The sequence below is a fragment of the Taeniopygia guttata genome, chromosome 26 (genome assembly GCF_048771995.1).
Source record: "Taeniopygia guttata chromosome 26, bTaeGut7.mat, whole genome shotgun sequence".
In the NCBI taxonomy this organism is placed as follows: Eukaryota; Metazoa; Chordata; class Aves; order Passeriformes; family Estrildidae; genus Taeniopygia; species Taeniopygia guttata.
Genome location: NC_133051.1, coordinates 183998 through 210390, shown reverse-complemented (window position 1 = coordinate 210390; position 26393 = coordinate 183998). Strand labels below are relative to the sequence as shown.

The 26393-nt window shown below is 50.7% G+C and overlaps 1 protein-coding gene across 7 annotated transcripts; it reads left to right on the top strand.

Moving 5' to 3' along the window:
• Positions 1-36: 36 nt before the first annotated feature.
• On the top strand, positions 37-25963 carry TAFA3 (TAFA chemokine like family member 3). Of its 7 annotated transcripts, XM_032753099.3 has the most exons (7): positions 5403-5758; positions 10105-10189; positions 10312-10385; positions 10457-10575; positions 17578-17727; positions 18675-18799; positions 25608-25963. In XM_032753099.3, the coding sequence occupies exons 4-7, from the start codon at positions 10458-10460 to the stop codon at positions 25653-25655; spliced, it is 441 nt and encodes a 146-aa protein (XP_032608990.1). In that variant the 5' UTR covers positions 5403-5758; positions 10105-10189; positions 10312-10385; position 10457; the 3' UTR covers positions 25656-25963. The 7 variants fall into 7 exon arrangements, with proteins under 7 accessions (XP_072774996.1, XP_072774995.1, XP_072774994.1 ...); XM_032753098.3 differs by lacking the exon at positions 10312-10385 and having other exon boundaries at positions 5408-5758; XM_072918892.1 differs by lacking the exons at positions 10312-10385; positions 25608-25963 and adding an exon at positions 19871-21063 and having other exon boundaries at positions 5603-5758.
• The last annotated feature ends 430 nt before the right edge of the window (positions 25964-26393 follow it).

Genomic DNA, 26393 nt, shown 5'->3' with positions numbered 1-26393 from the left:
CCGCCCCGCTCCGCCCGCCGCGGCACGGGGGGGGAATTCCCGCAGGCGCGGCAGTTCAGCACCGCAGCGCGTACGCGGATCTCCCGCAGCCGGCCGAGAACGACCCCTCCCGGTAATGACCCCCCCCGCCGTTATCCCGCAGGCGGGTGCAGGTGGAGGTCGAGATCTCCCGACGAGGGACGTGCTCTGCCAGCCGGGAGCCCCGGGACACGAACCATTCCAGCGCAGAAAATGCCCTGGGAAAGTCTTTTCCCGGCTGGAGGTGGGGCTGCGGGGGAACAGGCTGGCCCTGTCCACGCGTTTTGCCGACAGGTAAGTTTGCTAACTGGATCGTCCCAAGATTCCGCCAGCTGCTCCGGGACAAAATCCCCGTCCAGCGCCGGGCGCTTTGTCGCCCGTGTCGCGCTCATCAGCCCACGCGCGGCCATTCCGGGCTATTAATAACCCGCAGCCTGCGGAGGAGCAGGGACGGACGTACCGTGAGAGGGCTGAAAGCCGAACCTCTCCCTCCCTTTCACCCAGGATGCTTCGCTCCAGCGTGAGCAGGATGCAGAACAACACATCCTCCCTGGCTGGGAGGGGAAGAGTCGCCAGCGTAAACACCATCACTTGCACAGCGTGACCTTAGCACCTCCCTGCCTCTGGGCTCCTGTGACAGAAAAAAAAAAAAAAAAAAAAAAAAAAAAACAACAAAAAAAACCCAAAAAAAAAACCACCAAAACAAAACAAAAAAAACATAATACTTGCCTACTGTAAAGCAAAATTGAGTCTGTTTCTTAAAATTCGTGTGCCCCAGTGCCTCAGTTTCACAGAGGAACCACCGATTCCTGTGAACACAGTGTTTTTGCATTGTAACTGACAAGCAGAAGCAGAACTGAGAGCCCTCCAGGCTTTAGCCAACTTCAGCCAGAGATCTTCAAACTGTACCGGATTATTAGGATCACAGTACAGAAGTGACTCAGTGGTACCTGTATTCCCACCTTCTAATCCCAAGATTTAAGGTCTTCGGGACACTTCAAAGCTCTTTCAGTACCCTTCAGGACCTGGTCTAGTGGGCAGCATCCCTGCCCATGGTAGAACTAGGTTATCTTTAAGGTTCCTTCTGGGGGGGTTGGAAATATTGATCTTTAAAGTCCCTTCCAAACCAGCCCTTCCAGCCTGAGGCCGGCATCCCTCTAGTTCTTCTCCGTGGGTCATTCGTGGACATTCCTGGGTCCTCTCCTCAGCTCCTGATTCCTTCCCCTCACAGTATCCTTGTCCAGATGCTGGTCACGCATGGGGTGCTCTTAGATATTCTGAGTGCAATATCATCATGCTATTAAGGCTGAAAATCACTGGATTCTCCAACGAATGTGTCTCCCCGCTGTAAGACTGCCAATCTGCCCTGTACTGCTGAGTCACCAGCATGCTTTCCTTGGAAAGAAGGAATTGACAGTTTCCAGACTCACTTCTGTGACCCTCTTGATATTTGTTGTTTCTGTTATGTTGAGCACAGCATGGAAAGAATAGTCTGACAAATAAACATGTTCCTGCAGGAATGCTCCCTGAAACAATGCAGTGTTAAAGACTGTTTTCCAAGAAAGAGGGCTCCATTTCCCCCTATTCATCCTGCCAGACAGATCCATGTAAAGTTTTCTCCTTATCTTCGAGGCTGAAGTTCCTCTTCACAAGGTTGACTGGCACAGGGCCTGGGGATGCAGATGTTGTAGACTGAGTCAGACTAATGCCAATAAACAGCCACTTTGGATGCCAGCAGCTCTGCCCTTCGCTCTTCCCATCCCTCTGGGAGTCCTGCCTGGGACGCTCATGCTTTCCCTGTCTCCCCATCTCACCCAAAGTCACCCCTGAGCATGGGGGTGTCAGGTACTTACCTTCCCTGGGCACAGATTCAGGTGAATCCAGCATGCTGCCATGATAAACAGTGATTTAAAAATCAGTAACACAGGAACTAGTCTTAAATTATGCTATTTTAGTTAATTTTTCATGCAAGTGCTTAGCATTGAAAAAGCCTTTCTAAGTTTCATCTTTCATCTATGTTACTGAGCCCCAGAGGAGGTAGGATGGAGCCAGGGATATTTCTTTGTGAAAGAATGACATGTTGGTTGCATTTAAGCCAGAACAGAAGTAAATTAAACATCTAGACCATAAAAATACCAGAGGATGTTTTAAAACAGGCTCTTTGCAGCTGATGGTAGAGCCTGACTGTGTAATGAGTAATATATTAATTTATAATTAGCATGGTACAGTGAAGCTCAGCAAATAGCTCTGTGCACTCTGGATAATTCATCAACAGAAGGAGTGGTTCTTAATGGTTTCCAAGGTTTGTATGTCCCTTGTAATTGGGAAGTTCAGCATTTATTGTTATTTCTTCTAAGGGATAATTTGATTGCAACCACACATCTTTATTCCCTGTCTGTTTCTGCTGGAGTGCAGAGAAGGCTTTGGAGCACTGCTCCTCTGGGTATGTCTGTGACCTCTCTGCAGGTGAGTACATCAGTGTTTTGCAGAGCAGATGACCTGGATTTGGTGCAGATTCTCAGAGGGTTTTACCCTTTTCCTCCTGCAAAGGAGAGGGGGGAAGGGGGCACATTAACCTCCTTGGGTCACTTAGCTTTTCCCCTCCGCGGCTTCAAAGTCTTCCATACAATTTTCATATCTCCCAAGGGGTCTTCATTCACAATTCTGCTCTCAAAATCGTCATGAGCTTCCTGGTCCCATTTAATATTACCTGACAGTAGAAATACAGAAGAAGAATAAATGCTTAACAGTAACACTTACTGGAATTTATGGAGCCTTTGGGGGACTTTTCAATTTGGAAGCTCAGACCCACTTTCCAGAGGATCCAGGGAGCAGGACTTCCCCCTGCTTTTGCAGCAGTGCCCAGGCTTCCCAGAGATCCTCTCCCTGGACTGCTGTTTTGACAGGCTGGGAATCTACTGAAATGCCCTGTTGTCAGCAAAACTTTTGGAAAAGGGAACAAAATCCTTGGAGGTAGGTACTTGGTGCTGAGGCAGCCTGGAGGCACTGGGGCCTCATCAGATGAGGGGAATAAATAAACTTGAATCTTAATTCAGTGATCCACTGAAAATAGGGTGTGATATATCTTCCCCAGGAATAAAATGTCAGGAGTTCTGCTTTTTGCAGCTTTAATAAAATAATTTGTACCCTTCTGCCTATTAGCAGCTGCAGATAAGTTTACTGCACTGAGCATTTGAAGCCTGCTGACATGTCCATCTGCTTTTGCATAACCATTTGCCCCTAACCCTTTTTGTACCTCAAACCCCAATCCATGAGTTTTCTCTCCAAAAAAGAAAAAAAGCTGGTTGCTGACCTGGAAGGTACAGAAGGATTCCAGGTGTGTGTGTGACAGATTTATTACACGGGAGCAGGATTTATCACTAAGGATACATCAGGAAATGTTTCGAGGGTTTTCTTGGGCAGTTCCTTTGCTTTCCAGACTTGGCTTGTTGTGGAAACTGGAAACTTGGGTCCCTTCATGCAGTAAAGTCTGGGCTGCTTGAGGAGTCACAGCCAGGGAAGAGAGCAAGGCTGAAGGCTGCTGCTGAACACTTAATAAGAAGTCAGGATGATGATGAGAAGGAATTTCTGTGTTACTTCCAGCTGAATTTAAATTAAACCAGTTTTACTGAAGTCTTAATTCCTCCCTTGCATTTAACACTGTGATCTGGAAAGCAACAAGTTTATATTTCTGCATCATTACATCAATAAAGAGCTAGAGTTTTGTAGGCTTCCTTATTAAATAATCTGGCCTAATTTAATTGGAATTTGGCTGGTATGGAAAATAGCTCTGATTTAATTTTCTCTTGATCGTTCCACTAAAACTTTGTGATCTGAAAGTAGTATGTTTGTATTTACTTATCACAGCACTAGAGACCTGTATTGGCAGGCTCTCGATCAAATTACCTGATGAATATAAACAGCAGATTTAATTTAGTTTCAGATTGATTTTTGTCATTATTATTAAAACCCTCTGATCTGAAGAATGGGATGCTTGTATTTCCTTAATATCTTATTACTGGGGTTTGGGTTAATCTTGTAGAGCTTTTCCTTTTTCTTTTGATTAACCAAGTCTAACTAATTGGAATTTAACATATGGCAATTTTGACTCTATAAAGGAGGGAAAGGAACTCAATTTCCTGGGACAAAATAGCAAAGTAACCTAATCTTGTCAGGGCTGAGGTACTCTCCCTGGACACCTGTGTGAATTTTTGGGGATGTGGTTCCCCCAGGAGCAGGTGGGTCACCGCAGGGCATCTGCCTTGCCCTCTGTCTGGGCCCTGAGGAAGCTGCCAGTGGTCCCAACGTGGCACTTGGCAGGGACTCGCAGCAGTGCCCTTCCCAAGGGCTGGATTCTGGGCAAGGGAGAGAGCATGCATAAAGGCTTTGGGATCCCATGGAAAGCAAATGGCTGGGAGATTTGCAGACTGTCCACATGTGAGTTGTCTGAAGAGCTACTGTTCACCTGTAACTCAGCTTGGTCTTGGACATATTTCCATGCTTCCAACTGAGCTGTGGGTTGGAAGGTCCAGGAGTAAGCCGTGAGCTGTGTTCAGAAACCAAAGGCTTTCATCGATGTGCAAATAGGTTTGAGCAAAGAAAAATGAGTACATGGAACTTCAGCCTCTCATCTCACCTGTGCTGAGGTTGCAGGTCTAATTCCTGGCAACAGTTGTGAAAATTCAACCTTTGTTCTTGCTGTTTGTTGGTGTTTTAAAGTCTGTTGCTGCCTGTTGTGAGAAGAGCCACGAAAGCTCTGCCCTGGGGGCACCAGGAGAGGTTTTCTGGACAAGCCCGGAGCTGCCTGGGGCTTAGGAACTGGCCCAGGTTGGTGTTGTGGTCCCAGGTGTTGGAGTCCCCTGTGTCAGGGAGATGCTCCGGCAGAGCCCCATCCAGACTGGTGACGCTATTTCAGTTCCAGGAAAGCTGTTATGGTGGTTTGACACCAAAGACAGGCTCACGTTTTGAGGGCTGCAGGAGTGGATCCATCTGTCTGTCTGTCCATCCCCACACCATCCAGCACCCCTCTGTGCTCGCGGATCCATCACACCTTTTTTGGCAGGGAAAGTTGGTTTTTGTGTAAATTAGTTCTGACCAGGCTCACCCTTTGAGGAGGAGAATGCCAGGGCCAGCAATCAGTCTGGCTGTCCGTCCATCCCCGCACCATTCCGTATCCCCCGGAGCTCGCGGGGCCATCACCCCCTCGTTGTTTTCTGGGAGGTCGCGGGGGAGGGAAAGGGGTTGTGTGCGTAAATAATTTTTCCGGTAAATCCTCTCTGCCTGTTCCTCCTCACCGACAGCCTTGACGGGCACCGGGGCTGACCAGGGCGGGGCAGCGCCCTCGCGGGCGGGGGCGGCGGCGAGCGGCTCGGTGCACAGCCGGTGCCGGTGCCGGCGGCGGTGCCAGCCCGACATCGCGGGGCCGGTCCCGGACGGCGGCAGCAGCCGGTGCCGGTGCCAGCCCGACATCGCGGGGCCGGTCCCGGGCGGCGGCAGCAGCAGCAGGCGGCGCTGCGCTCCTTCGCGCCGGCACCGGGTCCGCGGGGCTCCGCTCGGCTCCGCGCCCGCCGCCCCCGCCCAGCCCCGCTGCCGCTGCCGCCGCCGCCGCCGCCGCCGCCGCCCGGCGATGCCCGCGGCCCCCGGCGGCTGCGGCCCGCGGAGGCGGCGCTGACCCGGCGGAGCGGAGCGGCCCCCGGCCATGGGCAGCGTCGGGCCCCGCCCGCACCGAGGCCACCGGCAGGTACGTGCGGAAAGTTTGGCGGGGGGATCGAGCCGGCAGCCCCGGGGCGGCTCCCTCCGCGGTGCCGAACGCCGGCCCGGCGCCGCTCCGAGGGGACGCTGAGTCCCGACGAGGGCTGGGGAGCCGCCGGGATCGGCGTGCCAGCGAGCACAGGCGGCACCGGGATGCCGGTCCAGGGCTCCGCCGTGGGGTCCGGCGCTCCCGGCTCTGCCCGACCGCCGTACGCCGCTTCCCGGTCCCCGCGTGTCCCGGTCCCCTGCCGCCCGCCGGGGCTCCCCGATGCCGGTGAGGGGCTCGGGAGGGCCCCTGCAGTGACTTAACGGGGCCGGCTCTGCCCTGCTCCCCGCTACCGGTGACTCCGACAGCAGCGGCGGCCACAGTCCCTGCGGGCTGTGGGGACGCTTGGACCCGGTGGGGCCCTGGCCGGCCACCGGCTCCGGGAGTGGACTCATCACGAATGCTGTTTTGCCAGCACTGTGAAGCTATTCGCCTTTCTGGGAGGCAAAGCACTGCTGGAGAGATCCCAGATTTTGCAGCCAAGGATGCTCCTTTACTCTGGAAGGGGCCATGGATCCCAACTGCTGCTGCCTTCAGCACCGGCTGTCCCTGTGGCCAAAGCCGTGAGCAGGACAGGATGGGACGGGGGGCTTTAATCTTTCTCTGCTTCCTCTCTCTCTGCTGAAGCTCCTCCAGCCAGGCTGGAGTAGGGCAGTGGCACTGAGAGCCAGCTCCCTCACAGGGTGGCTCAAGGGGCACAGGATGGGCACGGGTCAGATGGCCCCATCACCACGAGTAGAGGCTCAGTGGTTCAGAGGAGTGCGTGAGCTGTGCCAGTCCCACTGGAGTCATGAGTTTGTCCATGCTGTGGGTGCCAAGGCAGGGAAGCAGGAGTCTCCTCCTCCTGCTCATCAGCCATCCCTTTTGCTTGGGGGCCTGTTCATTAGCCCCGTTAGCACTGTGGGACACTGGGCTGTGCTCCAGCAAACTGCAGACCCTGGCTGGAGGGGCACAATTCCACATATGGCTTTAATGGAGGAGGAGAAAAACGTCCGTGAAAATTGACTGACAGAGTGGTCCTGTGACAGGCAGAGTGGTCGTTGTCCGGGAGCTGTTCCTGTAGTGTGTCTGTGCTGGAGAACCTCTATGAAGCTCCATGTGGATGATGGTCCATGCCCACATGTGCCTACACGGAGGGACGTGGACCCTCACAGAGGAACCATCATCTCTTGACACACTGGTTGCAACCGAGACTGATAGTCTGAGATATTGGGGAATTTGACAGTTCTTTCAGGCCCAAGCTCAGACCCAAAAGGCAAAAGCAGCTAAAAAATGCTAGTTAGTGAAAAAATCCACAAAATTCCAAACAGCACACAACAGAATGGAGAATACCAAGGTTTTCAATCAAAATTAAGTGTTTTGACATGCCAGAAAACCACTCTTCATTTCACTGACATTCCAGGCTGAAAAATCTCAAGTCAGACCAAACATTTGTAGTTGTAATCTCACGACACTGGAGGATGATAACTGTCAAAATAGCAATTTCTGTGGAGCTGTGTTTTCTAATGAGAGTTTGGGCATGAGTGGGAGCTCTGCCAGCATGGAGCATGGGGATGCACCATGTCCTCCTGCTCCCCTGAGCCACATGGCTCTCCTGGCCACCAGCATGACTCCTGCTCAGCTCAGTGGCTTCCCTTCCCAGTGTGACATGGACAGTGTGGATTGCATTATTGATAACACAGTAATTTATTTATGCTTCCTTGGCTATAGCAAACAGCTCAGCCTTTCTGAGCTAAATATACTTTGCCCTGGGAGCATGTTGCTGTCCTCTGTGGGATGGAGCAGCCAGTGGAGTGCTTGGTTTTTGGTCCAGCTGAGAGGTTTAGGAATGTCTCCTGGAAACTGAAATGGCCTGGAGGGTCCCATGGGCATGAACTGGGGATGGGCACCTCCAGAAGGACTCTGGTGTGTGCTGTGGGGCTCAGGCCTGGTGCCTGGGAGCTGGGCTGTGCTCCCTGCATGAAGCAGGAGCTGGAGCTGGAGCAGCAGCCAAGAAACCAGGGTCTCCTGGTGAGGACCTGGCTGCTCTGCTGGAAGGCACATGGGAGGTTTGTTGGCGCTGGGGACTCACTGTTGCAAAAGTTGCACCAGCATTGTGTCTGCTGTCCTCACATCTGGGCTGCTAGATGTGCCCCACCATGGGGCAAGACTGTTCTGTGCTTGTCCAGCTGGGACACGGCTCCTGCGTGGCGCAGCGTGGCTGGGCAGGGTGGCCCCAGGTGTGGGGCACTCCCTGCTGGATGCAGTGCTGTGGCACTCACTGCCTCTGGATTCAGGTGAAGGCTCTGAGAGAGCTGTTTGCTTTGTCACTGAGCAAATAGTGCATGCTTTAAGCTGACATCAGTATTTACACAGTGGGCTGTCACATCTCCAAAGGGACTCCAGCAGTACCAGCTGTTGTATGATCCCCCTCTGAGGAGACTCATGCAGAGCATATTCTGCCAGAACATCAGAGATCACCTAAATATGAGTTTACAGGAGAGATTCTTACAGCCCCGCCACATCACCTCGAGGAGCAATGGTTTTCTTGCACATTGAGCCATACTGGAGGTGCTGGAGCAGGAGCAGCCCCTCATTACCCAGTGGGCAGGGATGGAGTCAGGACAGCAAGTGGGATGCTGCCAGCCTCTCTTCAGTCTGCTCCTGGCCAAGCTGACCATCCCACAGCATTAATTAAAAGTATTTCCTTACCTCTCAATTCTTTTTAGCATAAAATACGTGGTTTTGTCAATATACCTTTGGTTTCTTCCTGCGCAAATGTCAACACTTTTGATGACATTTTCTGATTTTTGTTTTTCCAGATGGGAGAATCAAAGTGCAAAATATCACTTTAAATCACTAATTTGGAATGAAGCATTTTTCATTTTGAAATGCCAGTTTAAAACAGGAAAATTCATTTTTAAATGCTTCCAAATAAGAAATGTCCTTTTTACCTCTTCAAATAACTTCATTTTGATTAAAAATGCCAGTATATTGTGTTCTTGCTCTTCATTAGAGGAGTCTGTGGTTTCACTGTCTCATGGTCCAGAGCAGACAGAAATTTCAAACATGGTTGAAAATTGAATATTTCTTCTCTGAGAGGTGTGGGTTTGTCCAGTGCACTGCTGGAATTTTGCTGTGCCCATGGAGAGGACTGTGGGTGCAAGTTTGGCACAGGGCAGGGTACCCTGGCACCTGCTGCTGGCCCTAGCAGCACTCCCCAACCTCAGTGTCACCACCACTTGTCTTTGTGGTGTCTTGTTAGTCAGTTATGATCCAGCACAAAAATTTTATGGGGGACATAGTTATTTGCTGGACCTGGTTAGACCCCAGCAGGTGATAACAGAGGCTGGGAGGTCACCACGTCACTTGGCAGACGCCAAGCAGTGACATCGCTGTTGCTGCCGCTGCCTGCAGAGCGCTGGAGCTGTTCCCATCTGAAGGGCTGTGGCTGTAAATAGTGAAGAGAACATATTTAAAGAACTCAGCAGTAAAATGCAAAACCCTTTGGGACTTACATTTTTCCCTAGGAGCTTTAGATGATGTAAAACTTGGCTTCTTCCCAGCATGTGCTGCATGGAGTGGGAGTGGTACAAGTGTGGTGCCAAGAGAGATTCTCGGTGTGTCCAGGGGTAGCTGATGCAGTTTTGAGTGTGTGGTTGCATGAATTTGGCGTCAGTGCTGGAAGGCAGAGCAGCCCCAGAGGAAGGTGATGTGCTGGGAGAGCAGACTGCAGGTCCTGGTGCTGCCAGGGCCTCCGTGCATCCCACGGGCAATCAGCTGCCCCGTTCCTTGGCTTCCTGTGGGGTCCTGGCCTCGGGACATCCAGCGGGATCAGCCCATCCTCCTGTTTGTCAGCAGGTGGTTCACAAATGCCAAGCCTTGGGCATCACTGCAAGGGACCTCAGTGACACAAGGACAATAACAGCACATAACCACGCACAGAAAAGGCAAAACCTGAAATGACTTGCTGCTTATGTACTCTGGCTCTTCCCACACACACTGGTTGTGCATTTAGTGTTTGTCATCTGCTTTAATAACCTACTATAAAGGACCTGGTTTTGTGCTCTCAGCTCTCAGTAAAAATCATGAGCAGCTCTGCAGGTCCTGCTGTTCAAAGGGGTGAGCAGGGTTATGCCCTGATCTCCTGGAGAAGTTTCAGTGGTGCAATGGACACAGGCTTATGGACCTGAGTTTGTGTCCTGAAGTGGGGCTGGTGAAACTCCCAGGTGTCCCCAGCCACTCCCAGAGACACAGCGGCGCACACTGATGGCAGATATCACTGCCCATGTTCTTCTTTCTCCTTTCAGATGTGCTGATGTCTGCTCCTTGCAAAGACCTGACCCACCTGAGGTTGGCAGATGCACAGATGTGACCGTGAATCACCAGTAAAAGGTAACCATCACTCACCTGTACTCCTGCTGGTGGGATCTCTTTCTGTCCTGCTGAGATGGCCTATGCTGCTGATGAAGTCTGAGGTCATCTGAGGGTGGTGGGTGAATCCCTTCATCTCCCAGGGCCATGTCCCCACAGCCAGACACCCCAGTCCTCACAACGTTCAGGAGTCATACCACTGCGTGCAGGAACATTGGTGAGTAGATCTGCACCTCCCAGCCCTCCTCAGTCCCTCTTCCTCCACATATCTCTTCTTGTTTTCGGTAGAATGAGTGAGAGAGATATACAGAGCCTGAGCAAATGGGTTTTCGTGCTCAGTCTCTGCCTTACCACGCTGTGGGGACGACTGACGCTGGCCTCCACACATCATCACAGAAGCCATCCAGGTAGGGGAGCAAGATCCTTGCTGTATGTGTCACATGCTTGTGCAATCATCTGGGTCCCCATGATAATGGCAGTGCTTTGGGGGTCTTCATGGGATGCCTGAGGTGGGGGTTACATGGGGATGAGCTACTTGGTGAAGTTCTGTCTTACATTTCTTGGTGGGGGAGGAGGAGTTTCAGGCTGTGGTGCACACCAGCAGCAGGTGGGCATCTCTCTGGGCACCAAATGCTGACAGCCTCAGGGAGCTCAGTGTCCTTCCCTTTTTCTGGGATGTGGGCAGCAAGGATGAGTGTGCCAAATGTGTGGGGCAGCATCCAGCAAACAGATACCAAGAGGCACGATACACTGTAAGAGTTGTTGGATTGGTGTTTGGAGTGTTCACGTGTGCAGGAAGCTCCCGGGACTGATCCTCCAAGACGAGTAGGAACATACAGCCGTAGGAGCTGCTGCTGGGAGTTAGAAGTTGTGAATACTCATTGTGGGGCATTTAAAACCAGTGGCTTGGTGAGTTGGGATGGTCTGGGGAGTTAAATAAGGAATTTCTTCATTTCTGTAGCAAAATCTAAGACACATGTAATGATCCACACATACATCTGATACATCTATGTGGACCTGTTGTTGGGGTAATTCTTGCTCTGTGTAAATCTTTCCACCTGAGTTGCTATGAGTATCACAAGCCCCACTTGTTATGTGGTGGATGCTCTCCACTCCACTCTCCACTTACTAGAAATAAAAATTTGTTTTGCCCTGGTTGCAAAAATCATCTAGGAAGATAGAACAAGTGTGAAGTGATGTAGAACTGAAAATCTTGGTGGAAAATATCATTGTGGCTCTGAGATGTTCATTTGTTATTCCCAGCTGTGAATTTGAAATTTCCTCTCTGAGTGTTGGATTGCTGCTTTGTGGCATGGATGTGATTTTTGGAGGGGTTCTGTGAATCCATGGTTGAAGTTTGTGTCTGGAGAAGAGAAGCACCTGAGACGCTGTGCTCAGCCCTTTGTGCCCATCCTCCCTCACACAGGAGCCTGATGGGCCAGTGGGGGGACCTGGTGGTCCAGGGCTGGGGGCTCCTTGGAGCATGGTGGGAGGACATATGGGGAGGTGGATGCTGGTGGTACTGGTGGTACTGGTGTTGCTGGTGGTACTGAAGTCACTGGCAGAGCTGTGTACCTGGCAGCACAGGTGAACACTTGGATCCCAGGGCATCTGCTGTCTGTTTCATATGCCTGTGCTTGGAAGGGGCACATAGGGGGTAATTTGAAACCATTCTCACTCTCGATTGACTCCACACCTAACCCTGTCCTATTTCTGTCATTTTTCCCTGACACTTAAAGCAGTTCTAATCCTGTAATCCCCACCCACATTGTTTAAAGCCAAAACACATCTTCCGGAGTGACTCCCTCACACCATCAGTCAGCAGCTACCTGCCTTTCCCTTCTCCTCACCCTGGATACCCCATCAGGTTGGACAGGGCTCTGAGCAGCCTGGTCTAGTGGAAGGTGGCCCTGGTAATGGCACGGAGTGGAGCAAGATGAGCTTTAAGCTTCTTTTCAACCTAAACCATTCTGTGATTCTAACTGGGAGAAAACTCTTCAGTTTTTTTCTGGGATGACTTTTCAGCACTGAATCAGGTTTACCTGGGATATGGGCACTGCTGGCAGCTTAAGTGCTCACTCAACCTGCCCAATCCCAGTGCCAGAGAGCCCTGCTCCTCCATGGTATCCATTTGTAGGGAGCTGCTTCTCTGGGGAAGAGTCACCCCTGGGATTAATAAAGCAGCAACACATTGAGCTTTGAAGTGCAGATGCCCAGGTGTACTGGTAGGTGTGAATTATGTATAAATCGCACTTGTCCGTGAGCAGCTAGGCTCGTGGATTTGTGTGCCAGCAGGCCCAGAGTCAGGGATTTTTTGCTCTCACAGACTTATCCACAGCAGACCAAATGGTGTGGGTTTTATTCAGGAAAATTTGATCCACAGAAAAGAGGGCAGACCATAAGCAAACACGTAAAAGTTTGACCCTGGTCTATGTCTTTGTGAACAGAGTTTCTCTTTGCCCATCCTGGTTTCCTGATATTGTAAGAACTTCCTGTGACTGCCTCATCTCTTGGGCTGGGTTTCCATGGTCTCAAAACAAGAATTCTTTGTGTACTTGTTGAGTTCATGGGCTTTACTCTCCTGTTGGTGTTGCATTTGGGACAGTTTTCAGTGAGGTTATGTTTGAAACATAATGCTGCATTCTCAGTGGCAGTGACATTTGTGTCCAAGGAAGCTGCAGTTCTGTTTCTGTGTGGAGTTGAACAGGGATAACTGTGTCACTGATGCTTGAGACCCCCAGAGTCAGAGATGCTGAGGGACAGATACATCCAGAGCTTTCATCCCATGAAAGAATTGTGTTTACTCACAGGTAGAACCACCTAAAAATTATCAATAGCAGAGGAAGGTCTTTAATTGTGACCTCAAACATTTCTTGAAAAGAGAGTCCATATGCAAACCCTGTTTGCTGTCCAGGGACACATCTGACTGTGGCAACCAGGACTGATAATAGAATTATAGAATATCTCGAGTTGGAAGAGGTCTCCAAGGATCATTAATTCCAGCTCCTGGCCCTGAACACAAATCAGACCATGTGCCTGAGATCCCTTGTGCCCACCCAGCACATGGAGATGCTGCTTTGTCCAAGCAAAGCACTGCTTCCTGCAGAATGTGGTTGGATTTAAAGAGCCACATGAATCAAGCACAGTCATTTGGAAACAGAATAGGAGACTCCTTGGTGAAGAATGATTCACCAGCAGTTTAATCCCCTTTGTAACAGAGTGAGGTCTTTGTGATGAACAAGGCTGGAACGTCTGGATCCAGCTCCCACAAAGGTGGCCCCAGCATCTTCTAAAGCTGATACCCAAAGGGCTGTCTTTGCCTTTATGCTCATCACTCAACCTGAAGCAGAAGTAAAAAGACATTTAAGTCAGCTGAGATTTTTTTCTTTTGGGAAATGAAGTTCTCTGGGCATTGCCTGGCACTTAGATGCATCCAGCTTCTCTTCATTTTGTAGCTCTCCACCAGCAAGCAGTATTTTACACTGAGCATGTGGAGTGGTGCCCACGCTCCCTGAGACACTCAAATGTGTCATTTCAGGTTATGCCATAAAAACCCCATGTTCTGCTGCTCATTTAAAGGTCACTCAGAGTAGGACAGCATTTTTATTTTATTTTTGCAAGCAGGATTCAAAAGCCTTTTGCTCTTACAATCCTTCATGGTTCCATGAGATAAGCTGTGTCTTTTAAAAAAGGGTTCCAGTGGGGAAATACCAGTTAAATGGGAGGGAGAAGCATGCCAGAAGCTCTGGAACTTATCCCAGGCTCTTGGGAGGTTTCCTGCTGCCGGTGTTAAACACACCATTCATCTGATATGTGTTTTGTTCCAAGTTCCCTGCTGCTCAGCAAAAGGAGAAGCAGCTGCAGGGAGCTCTGGAGCCCGTTGCTCGCACTGCAGGTGGGCTCAGACTCTGCTTGCACTTCCCAGGCCTAGGAGGTGAAAACCCCGTGTGGCAGGGAGCCTCTCACATGGCAGGGAGCCTCTCACATGGCAGGGAGCCTCTCACACCACTGTCCTGCTGGTGTCCCTCCGTGTGGGGATGCTCATCTCCTCTGCAGCGAGGAAGCAGCGGTGTCTCCTGCTGGCATCTTGGAAATCACTGTATCTGAGGCAGAGGGGTTTATTTGCTCTCAGTTACATCTCAGAGGGGTTTCTTTGCTCTCAGTTACATCTCCCCAAGCTCCTGTGTTCACGTGAATGCTGGGGGCTGGCATGGTTCATGTTCCCTGTGGGCCAGGGGTGGGAAACAAATGAATCTGGTGTGTGGGAGCTGAGGTGCATTTTGCCAGCTGGGATGGCCCTTGCCCAGCTTTCCATGGGCACATCACCTCTGCTCAGATGCCATGGCCCGGGAAGGGGATGTGCTGTGTCCTGCTGCCAGGGCTGGGGCTGGTACCTGGAGTGGCATCGTGTCCTAGGGCAGGGTGCCAGATGGTCAGAAGCCAGAGCAATGGAGAATGGTTTTGAACTGGAAGGAGACAAGATTTGATTAGATGTTCAGAAGAAATTCTTCTCTGTGGGGGTGGTGGCATAGACTGCCCTTGAATGCATTCCTGGAAGCGCTCAAGGCCAGGCTGGATGGGTGGAAGGTGTCCCTGCCCATGGCAGGGCATGGAATAAGATGATTGTTAAGCTCCTTTCCAACCCTAACCAGTTTCTAATTCTACAGTTCTAAGACCTTCAGGGAAATTGAAGTATTTTGTGGCCTGAGAGCAGGATGGTTCCTGGGGTGCGTGCTGCTTCTTCAGCTCTGTCATCAGTAGGGCCCTTGCTGTGAGGCTGTGTGTGCCCCAAGGGGGCTGTGGGGCTGTGCCAGGGGCTGTGGGGCTGTGCCAGGGGCTGTGAGGCTGTGCCAGGGGCTGTGGGGTACCTGCCCCACACAGGCAGCTCTTCCTGGGCAAGGACTCTGAGGCTGCAGTGCCCCACACTCAGCTAGCTGCAGTAAGGCAGAGGGAGTCAAATTTCTCTTTATCTCTGAGCTGCACCTTTCCGAGTAAATTAAAAGGGCTTTGACACGTTAGCAAACTGCTATTGCATGGTTGTAATGACCGATTTCTCAGTTCTGCCTGACTCTCCCTCGGCTGAACCTTTTAAAATTAGCTGAAAATGAGCAGCAGAAGAGCAGGACTGCAAGGCAGCGGAGGGGTTGCCTGGGCAGCCCTCCCGGGAAGAGCTCTGCTAATGAAGCTTTCCTGAAAATGAATCAAACTGTAACTACCTGTGAACACTGAGACTTAAGGGTGGAAAATTCCCTGGTGAGGTGCACGGGGTGGAAGAGTGACTCCTTGTGGTCCTGGACCACATTGTGATAGGAACGTGGGCTCATAGGCAGCCAATGCCAAGGATCTCTACTTCTTTCTCAGATTATTTGAAAAATCCCATGAAGCATAAAGAAAGGGGAAAACAGTCATGTTTGTTCTGCAAAGAGTTGCTTTCCTTTTAGCTTTCACCGAAGTCTACCATTTCTGTATACATAAAGAATGGAATTCATTATTAAAGCGGAATTACTATGGCATTTCAAAGAGAAGATAAAACCTGTGGCCAGAGATATTATTACAAAATATTCCATATAATAATTGTGTGATTATTATGGACAGAAATGAAAGTAAGTGTTCATTAAAAGAAAATGACCATGAAATAGCAGTAAATGAAGTAAATTAAAGAGATGGTGATTGCATAACCCATCCTGCCCGTGTGTGGTGGTGCGGGCACAGGGATGTGTCCTGGAGCAGCTCCTCACATCCTGCTCTTTGTCTCCCATCCGGATCCAGTGCTCAGATGTGGTGGAAGCAGAAGGGCAGGGAGTGCTTTGACTGGAAGCTGGCGGAGCCATGCACAGCTGCCACAAGCCAGGCCTTTACACTTAGAAGAGCATTTCCAAGCAGGGATGTGAAAAAATGTCCGCAAGGCAAAGGGATTTCTCCCAGCGGTGGGGGAGAGGTCCCGTTCCCTCGGCTTTCCTTGGAGAGGCAAAGTGGCCGCATTCCGAAAGCTGGGCAGTGTTTGTTGGCGAGTTTGGGGACCTGACAGGGTCTGCAGGGCCACTTGCCATGACACAGGTCAGCTGCCCTGGGCCCTGACCTCGTGTCACTGCAGGGGATGGCATCCCCAGCAGGACGCTCCAGCAGTGCCCAGGACTGAGGCAGAGCTGGCAGCGGTGACAGCATGGGTAGGATGAGGCAAATGCAGGGTCCGAGCAACTGCTGGAGCCTCATTTGCTGGGAGAGGGCTGAGCGAGGGCTCGTGCTCACAGGTTCCTGTAGCAGCAGCAGCAGCAGCAGCAGCAGCAGCAGCAGCAGCAGCAGCAGCAGCAGCAGCAGCAGCAGCAATCATTCCACACAGCCCTGCATGTGCTGCTTGTACCTCTTTCCAAGCCTTTCCTCTGGTGGCAGCTCCTGGGGGCACTCCGGAATGTGGGAGGCGTTCTGTGCCAAGGGCGTGGAGCAACCAGGAATGCCCTGATGCCTGCTTGTGACATTTTGGGATGCCACACTGCAGAAATGCAGCTTCCCTGTCCTCTTCCTAGCTTGGCTCCTCTTTGCTAGGGAGTAAAAGCCCATTCCCGGTGACCCACGGGACCCAGGATGTGCCCATGTGTGGCTCTGTGCTGCTCCTCCAGTGCTCATTAAGCAGGACCTGCAGGGATCTCTGGGGTCGTGGGAATGAAGTCTCTCAGCCCTTTTTGGCTGATTTGTATTGTGCTTGTGTGGGCCATTACCCAGCTGAAGCACTGATTTGAGATGCTGACCAGCTCTAAACGCTGATCCCAGAGGTGATCAGCCAACACAATAGTCTGCTATTTTCTTTAATATTTTAATGGCACTGGGAGGGGGAGCAGCAGAGCAGCTTGAATTGCTGATGAACACCGTGACATTTCTCTGCCGCTGCAGGGTGGAAACTCCATCCTGATCCTTCCTCTGCAGGCAGAGGGTGGGTGATGGTGAGGCCGAGGCACTGATTGTAGCTGTGGTCAGAAGTGGTGCTGCTCTGCTTGAAGCCAAAAGCAGCACAATGCACCATCCCCTCTTGTAGCAAAGCGCATCTCATTATCAGCTGCAATTAGCTAATGTGTTCATTAGTTTCAATAAAGCTCTTGGCTTGGCCGTGGCAAGAGGGGATGAATTTTGGAGGATGCTGTGGGTGTGAGGGCAATTAGGACTAAGAGCTCAGATATAAGAGGAGTGGAGCAGGCACCACACTTTTCCTCGCAGGTGGGCTGGGAAGATGCTGGGCCCAGACACCTGCATATCACCAGCAGCCCCGAGCGTGATTCCAGAGGCCAGGACAGCGTTGCACATACTGGGCTCTCCTGGTGCCTTGGTCACAGCTCACCCCAGCAGTGTTGCCCAGGGCGGTGGGCAGGAGATGGGCTGAGCTCTCTGAGATGTCGTGGTGGCTGTTTCTCTTCCAGTGCACGTAGAGCCAGGCACATGCGAAGTCATCGCAGCTCACCGGTGCTGCAATAAGAACAAGATCGAGGAGCGCTCCCAGACGGTGAAATGCTCCTGTTTCCCAGGACAGGTGGCAGGGACAACACGAGCGGCTCCCTCCTGCGTGGACGGTGAGTACCCCATGGTGCAGCCCCTTCCTTTTCAATCCCTGACCTCATCTTCATGGGTTAAACAGGTGTGGGGTTTCCATGTCCCTGGCATTGACAGAGGAGACCTGCCTGGGATCCTGCAGCAGAGCAGTGGGAAAGCGGGCACATTCTGGGGACACTCTCTCATTGGGCACTCACTCAGCTGGTGGCTGTGATGTGATACTCCACTCTGTGCAGCCCTGGGCTGTGTGCTGTGTGGGAGTTACTGGGGTTCCAGCATCACGGTGCTGGGGTCAGGTCTGCAGCACCGATCCCTGCATGTCTCCTCACCCTGCTGCCACAGCTGGAAGCAGGGATACGATTCCAGCCATGCAGCACTTTTGCCTGTGAGGAGCACCAATCATACAAACGGTATGTTTTATTGAATGCCATCATCTGCCATGACCAAAGAGCCATCAGGAGCACTGCCAGCCCCTGCCAGCATGGATTTGTTTGACAGCCAGTGCCCTGTGACTGAAGTTCTGTGCAACACCAAGTAATGCCAGAATAAATTATCAGGGAAGGCTCCTGTTGTTCCCAGCTGCTCAGATCATATTGTTCCCAAAGAGAGCCCACTCTGGTTGTCCAAACTGGAGCCATGAACCACAAAACCCTATTAGGACAGAGTGGTAGGAGACAATCCCTTTGCTCTGTAAGTGGAGCCTGAAACAGGTTCTTGAACAGCACTGCTCTCCCTAGGAGCAAGGACACTGGTCTTTTTTCCTTGGATGGTGAGAGAAAAGAGGGTGTTCTGGAGGCAGGTGGAGCAGGTGAGGCCAGGAAGGTGACGATAAGCTCCTTGTCCAGGGCTGAGCTGTGAGCTGTGCTGGAGAGAGGGGCTGCATCTCCTGGTGTCACCCAAAGGTGGGCAGAGCTGGTCCTCATAGCCTGTGCTGCAGCCTGGCCGCTGATCCCCTCCTTTCCCCCAGCCTCCATCGTGCTGCAGAAGTGGTGGTGCCAGATGGAGCCATGTCTCGACGGGGAGGAATGCAAAGTGCTGCCTGACCTCTCGGGATGGAGCTGCAGCAGTGGCAACAAAGTGAAGACGACCAAGGTACTGCCCTTGGATGTTGGATGGCTCAGCCCTGAGCAGACATCCTAGGTGTGTCTGTGTAACATCCCAGGGGTCCCAGAGTGTCCAGGTTGCCCCAGCACCACCCGCTGCTCCGGGGCCACACGTTGCCCTTCCCAACCCAGTGGCACAGCCCTGAATCTGTCCCTGCTCCCCATCTGAGGCAATCATTTGTGACAGAGCACTACACGATGATTATTTTCATGGTTTGCTGAATGCCCCAAAGAACAAGGTGTAATTAAAATCTTATCAAACTCATTAGCAATTACATATATGCCATGGTTAATCAGATGCATAATTTTGTAATCATTGGTCATACTGTTGAGTATAATTATTCCTTATGCTTTCATTTTCCTCGCCCCACATCCCCCACCATAAAATTTTTGTATTAAGCAATGTCAGGATTTTTCATTGCTGCTATTACTTTTGTGCACAGAAAGCACTTTCAGGCTGAAGTGTTTTTATGGACATCCAAAAAGGTTCCTTCAGCCCTGGGCACCCATCACTGACCAGTGACTGCAGCATTACATTGAGCTGGTTGTCTTTTTTAGTGTTGTTTGACTGGTTTCCCTCAGCAACTAACTTAGCACGAAGCCTCTACTCTGGCTTTGCTGTCTTGAATTCTCACTGAGATCATTCCCCTCTGGAATGGGAGTATGACTCTGGAGCTTCTACTCTCCTGCCTCATCCAGCAGACCCCTCCATGGCCAACCTCCTTTTGGGTGCCATGTCCTCCTTAGGGAGGTGGCAGTTTGGGAACACAGATCTGTATTTTCAAAAGGACTTCTGGTAACTTTGGATGACTTTAGTGACTTTGGAATGGTGTAAAAGGGCTGGATTTGCACCTCAGTGCCCTCTGCAGACAGCCCTCAGTGGGAGCTGCAGCCCGAGCACAAAAATCACAAACCATCCTTAAGGTGACATTTGGAATGGCCACTCCATTAAACGAAAGTAAAGAGACAATCTTATTTGCACCTCTTGAGGCTGTTTGCTGATAATTCATGGATGAGGAATCAGCTGGGTGCATCGGATAATTTCTCCTCTCCTCCACAGGTCACTCGATAGTCTCTGTGCAGCGTGGCACTGGCTGAGCAGCTTTGCTGTGGGTCCTGGTGCTCCTGTGAGCAGCAGGATGTGGCCCAGTGCCTGCAGAGGTGGGATGCTCCAGGGCCACCACACCGCACCCATCAGCAGGACTGTGACAGCTGCTGGATCAGAGCATCTGCTGCACCCCAGCTTCCCTGGAGGCTGCAGGCAGGGATCCCAGTGCAGCTGCCAGAATCCCATCACTCCACAGTTTCCTCCTTTTCTGTGGACACATTCAGCAACCAAGAAATGGGCTTGTTTTCTAATCCTCCTAAATAAAATACTCCCACTGTATAAGGGTTGACAATGCAGAGACTGACAGGCAGCAGGCCTCCAAAATGGGCTTTAATCTGAATAGCTGAAATCCTTGCTGTGAGTCACCTTTCCCTGTCTCCCAAGATGCTGAATCCAAGTTGCAGTCAGGAACTCTGCCCTCGGAGTCTGGGCTTTCCCTGCCCCACCGCCTTTCTGCTATGACCACATGCAGCAGATGTGGCAGCGTAGTCAGAGGGTTGCCTGACACCCTGTTGGCTCCCAGGGGTGGTGAGATGTCTCCATGGTGCATGCTGCTGGTATCTCCTTTCTCAGTAATTGCATTAATCAGATTGCAATTTTAACATTTTCCACTGTGCAAATCCCAGGCACTGAGTTTCTGCTTGTTTTTGCAATTGAATTTCAGACTTGTGTGAGGCGATCTCTCTGTCAGCAGCTTTGGGGTGTCTGGAGCATCAGACAGAGCCTCAGACCAGGCTAGATTTTGTTGTAGTAATCCAAAATAAAGAAAAATGTACTCCTGGCCCTGAGCTCATGACCTACTCTAGGACACACCAGCCACTCAGGGTGGGGGAGAATGTGAGCTCTGTGCCCCCGATGTCAGATGCTTGGGACCCTGAGGCTGTGGGACCAACACCTCCAGCCCTACTCTGGGGCTGCTCTGGTACACTGCAGGGGATGTGCTGGTGCAGGAGGGGCTGGAGGTGGTGTCAGGACCATGGAGTGAGGGTGTCACTGGTGTGTTTGCTGCCACCTGCCTCCTGCCCTGGTTCCCAGCACAGGACTCATTACTGAGAAGTTTTTGTAATGGGGTATGCAATACCCTCTCCAGATGTGATGTAAATACCAGATTGTGAAATAATAAATTCATTTTAATCTCTGCAAAAGATCTTTTCACTCAGCAGCAAAGGGAGGCTCTGGGAATGCTTCTCATGCTGCTGAATCCGAGGTGAAGGGGCTGGGGACTCTGCCCGGGCCATTCCAGTTCCAACCAGCTGTGCAATGATGGTTTTGGAGGAGAGCTGAAAGCCTGTTGTTGCCTGCAAAGGCTGAGTGGCTCACAGTGGTCCTAAAGAAAAGTGCATTTATTTCTACAAGATACTTTGCTGGGAGCTTCTCTTATCCTGTTGCTTCACCTTTATGTGGCAGCTCCCACTGCTGCAGTGCCACGTCCCCAAAGATGCTACCCCTACCAAAGGCCAGACTGTGATTTTAAGGTTCCCACTTGGAGTCCTGTGCCCTCTGAGAAACTAGACTGTCGAATACAGAGTGGGGATCTGTAATTTCCAGTAGGAAACACCGGGCTGTAAATGGGAACATCCCTGCATGGCTGAGCATTTTCATAGCTGGCTCATAATGTGAAGGATCCACTCTGCAGAAGTGGTGAGCTTGACACCTACATTGATATAAAAACATTTTATTGTCTGCATAATAGGCACCCTTGAAGCTTATTTTTCACTTACTGCAGTTTAGTGAGGAAATAGCTCCTTGGTGTCTCTGCTGAGTGCTGACCTCGCTGCTATCACACCATCAGAGTACACAAATACTGCAAATCGCTGCTCCTCTCCTGGCAGGTTTCCAAGGAAAACGCTGCAGCCTGCAGGACTGCTGGTGTTACCTCTGACTCCTGAGCAGCCAGGGAAGGATGCTGCTGCCGCAACTTCTGGTCCTCTGCCCTTCTTCCACTCACTGTATCTTCAATGCTTTCCTTTGGCCGAGCAGACAAACAGTCCTAGCAGGAGCAATAAATTGAGGAAGAGGGTGATGGCGATGGGAACATCTCTGGGCTGAGACAAGGACTTTGATGCCCTGTCTCTTCACTGCCTCAGTGGAACAGTGCCACCTGCATGGTCCCCGGTGACCTCGGGCACCCTGATCCCTTCTCTCTGCATCTGACCACGCTGCTGGTCGCTGAAGGACAAATCAACCCCTGCAGCTGCATCAGCAGCTCGGACACCCCAAGCTCTCATGTCAGGGCTCCAGATCCACCCTGCCCAAGTCCCCATCTTGGTGGGGAAGTCTTGTGCCAAGTTCCGTCTCGGCACATCTGTGCAGCTTGCAGAGACAAGATTTGAAGTTGCCCAAGGGGTGATTAGTCAGAGGAAACTGTCACAGTTAACGTACATCTCCCTGGATATTATAATTACACCCCATTCAATTAGTCTTCAGGAAAAAAGTCTTTTGTATTAAGATATGGTGGAGAAGTATTAGAGGGTGAATTAAAAGACAAGGATTTCATTTTACCTACAAATACTACAAGCATAATGCATAAAATACCTCCAAATTACAAGCTGACTAAATGTAAAGCTCTGCTAGGAGGTGAAATGAAAAGTAAAATTAAACCCTTTGAGCAGTACAAGGTGCAGTATTATCAAAGAAATAAGATGGAAACATAATTAACCACCCAGCATTATGCTGAAAGATGGCAAATTGAAATGGGAGACAAAATTAGGTGAAATTGCAGAGCAAGCTCATTAATTTCTGCTTTATAAATCAGTGCTACCTGTCAGAAGTGATGCCAAGCTATTCCACAATAGGAGCTTTCCAAGGGAGGCTGTTCACAGGGACCTCACCTTGTCCACGCTGGGGCTGCTGTGCTCTCCTGGATGGTGAGCTCTGTGTCACTGTAGAAGCAGGTGATGCCTCCAAGGGTCACATCTTTGGTGCCCTTTTCCTTCACCCAGCCATGGTGCATTCAGGCCACATCTGGTCTATCCTCTTCCCCAAAAGCTGTCTCCCTTTCCCTGATGCTCTGCTGTTCTTTGCTCTCACCTTGTGACTTTTGCAAATGTTGCTCCTATGATATCTCACAGACAACCTACCATCAGTGGCTTCTTGCACTGGTGAGTTGAAGTCCAATTTAGGGCTGGAGGAGCATTTTCTCTGACTGTGCTAAATTTCCTCCTCTCAGGCTTAATTGGCTCCTGTTCCCTATAACCTCTGCCCCCTTCACTCTCCTGCTGTTGCTCTGCTTGCTCCTCTCTGCCCATTTGCTTTATTGCTCCTTTTCAATGAATTCAAACAAGAAAAAAATTGTTTTTTCCAGAAGTAGAAAGACTTTTGCTAGAATCATCTCAGCTATGCAAAACCATTCCTGTGCATCTCTCATGCTGTGCTCAGGAATAGAGACACCTGGAACTGGCTTATCAGATGAGAAGCAGAATCTGTCTCATCCAGCTTACAGGATTCACAGAGGTGGCAGGTGCATGTGGCTGTTCTGGCACTCGTATATTTGGACGTGAGCACGTGGGTCAGGTTTTTTCATAATTTGCCAATACCTTTCACTAAGAAACTACTGGTTTTTTTCCCCCTCTGGCTTGTTTGTAAGTAGATATATCCCTGTTTTGGGGATGTGAACCAAATGGTTTCAGCACCCAGACATGCTGCGCCATCCCTCCCACCCTCAGGACAGAAGACAACAGCAGCCACAGCCCCACCAACAGGATGTGGGGACATGTGGCCATAGAGACATGGGGCCATGGGCACCTTCCCCATTGCCTTGCATGCCATGGGGGTCCATTCACTAAGATAAAAATGCTACAGCACAGTCTTTTTTCTGGTTAATGCACTGTGATGGGGCTGTTGGAAGCATTAAACGGCTCTTCCAAAAATGCATCCTCATGTTTTATTCAAATGTGCACTTGTGAAGATGTTCTTAAGGGAATGAATAAAAGATTCATTTAGATGCTACTGTGCAGTAAAGGCAGTCAGGGCAGAAACCATGCTGCAAGGTCAGGGCAGAGCTGGCCCCGCTGCAAGCAGCCTGGCTCCTGATCCCTGGGGATCACAGAATCACAGAATATCCTGAGCTGGAAGGGACCCACAAGGATCATTGTGTCCAGGTCCTGGCCCTGCACAGGACATCCCCAAGAACCCCACCATTTTTCTGGTGTGGATGAGAGATGCTGGCCCTTGCTGCCAGCTGCCTGGGAGACCCCAGCCCTCTTCAGAGGCTCTGGTGCAGAACCCACAGATCCATTTGGCCCTAGAGCTGTCACTGCTGAACAGGATGGTGAGACACTGGCACAGGTTGCCCAGAAAAGCTGTGACTCCTGCAACCCTGGAATTGTTCTAGGCCACATTGGACGGGCCTTGAAGCAATCTGGTCTGGTAGAAGGTGTCCTTGCCCATGACAGGGGTGGAACAAGGTGGTCTTTAAGGTTCCTTCAATCCAAACCATTCCACGGTTCTACAATTCTGCTGCTGCATATTTTCTTCTGCCTGGGGTCAGTCCATCTGTGCCACACTGAGGCACATGACATAGGACAGCCTAGGGAGAGCTGCAGAGGTGGCAGTGAACCAGAGAGCAGTGCCCATGTTCCATCTGGCTGCAGTCAAACCCCTGAGTCCCAAAAATGCCTGAGTCCCATTCCAAGCTGGCAGGAAAAGTCCAGAGTCCCAAGCACCACCTCCACATCTGGTCCCTGCATGCTTGGCAAAGCCACATCATAGAATCACAGAATCACAGAGAAAGACATATGAGGGGATGCACGGACATGGGTTCATCCTGGGCAGACTCTGCTTACTACCTGGATCAGGGATTAAATAGAGACTCATTTTTATAAAGGGATTTCTAGCCTTATTTTCCTGCTGGAGGAGCTGCAGTGACCACAGCAGGAAAAGAGCCATTGGCTGGGGCAGAGCAGAGAGGGAGGATGCAATTTAATTTGTGCATTGCCCAGCTTGTTAATCCCCTGACTTACTGCTGGTATTTTGATTTCTGTAGCATTGCTTCATAATAAAGGGATTAGCCTGGACCACAGGTCTGTTCTGATGCTCATCTGCTAGGGATTAGAGAGAAATTTTGCAGTTAGTTCATGGGTCAAATAGGTAGAAATGAAAATATGTGTATGGTTTAGTTGAGATTTGCAGGAGCATTCAGTCTGTGATCCAGCACTGACTCTCCTGACCCATTCAGCATCCCCTGCTTCCTCTCTCATGGGGGTCCTGATCCTCTGCGTCCTGTTTCACAGGGCTCCCAATGCCCCGGTCCCTGTCTCAGAGGGGTCCCAATCCTCTGCTCCCCATGACAGGATAGTTTCAATCCCTTCTCATCTGCCTCATGGGCATCTCAGTGCCCTGTTCCCAGTCTCACAAGGGTCCCAATCCTCTGCTGTTTGGCCCAGAGCCCCAGAGCCAGGAGCCGCAGCATCTCTCCCTTGTCAGAGTGATGGATGGTGGCAACCAGCAGTGCGTCCAGCTGCCAGTGCTGGGCATGGTCAGAAGTGCCTTGGGCAGTGTGTAAAATCCCTGTTAATTGTCATTTGATTTTTTCCTGTGCATGTCCGTGGCACCAGAGGTTAATATATTACCAGGCTGACCTGGATATGAGCAACTCAGACATCCCTAATAAATGCCTGCTAACTGAAAACACAGACAAATTAGCACATGCTCCATTTCCTTCTAATGGTTTGCTTTTCTCTGCTCTCAGCTTCCCCATGTGAGTCAGGAGCCAGCGCCCTGGAGTCCTGTGCAGTAGGACTGGCTACCTCCCTCGTGTCGCCTTCTCTGCAATGCTCCCAGCCAGCCTGGTCCCCTGAGCCATCAGGAGTGAGATCTTGCGGGCAGAGAGATGCAAAATTGATTTATTGGTAACATGATATAGTGCACAGAGCCAGGATTAAGTAATGATCCAACTAAGCACTCCTGGAGGTATTCATATTAGTGAGCTCTAAGTCAATCAATTATTTAAATACAATAATACTTAAATACACAGGGAATCCTGTGATTATTACAGGGGCTGAGACCATGTTAATTAACAGCAATAATAAATATTGTGGATACTCAGTTCTGTAAGGACTTTTTTCTGTGAGTTGTGAAAACTGTGCAGGAACTGCAAGGCTGGGAGGACATGAATATGGATCAATGGGATTATTGCGTACACCAGCACCACGGGACAAAATTAGTGTTTAAAATTTCCCGCAAAGACAATATGACTGAATCCACTCCCCTGTAAGCACCAACCAACATTTCTGAAGCCACCAGACAACTGTCTGTTATCTTCCAGTCACTCTGCAAGTCACAGGAACCTAGGGAAATGAAAAGGTGAGAACACATTATTGATTAATTACTTAGTCATCTCCAAATGGTTATTGAGCCCAGCCTCGACTTAGACAAATTACTCCTCAATTTTTGTGACTGATACACAATTTGATTAATGGGGTTTTACAGTACCCCTGTCAGAGGGTGACACACTGTCTGATTCCAGTGCCTGGCA

Bases quoted from the DNA above. Each gene is read 5' to 3' on its own strand.
- TAFA3 (XM_032753099.3), top strand. From the start codon at position 10,458: ATGAGTGAGAGAGATATACAGAGCCTGAGCAAATGGGTTTTCGTGCTC. The intron at 17,728-18,674 runs GTGAGTACCCCA...CCTTTCCCCCAG, and splicing joins GGCTCCCTCCTGCGTGGACG to CCTCCATCGTGCTGCAGAAG. The intron at 18,800-25,607 runs GTACTGCCCTTG...CTCTGCTCTCAG, and splicing joins ACAAAGTGAAGACGACCAAG to CTTCCCCATGTGAGTCAGGA.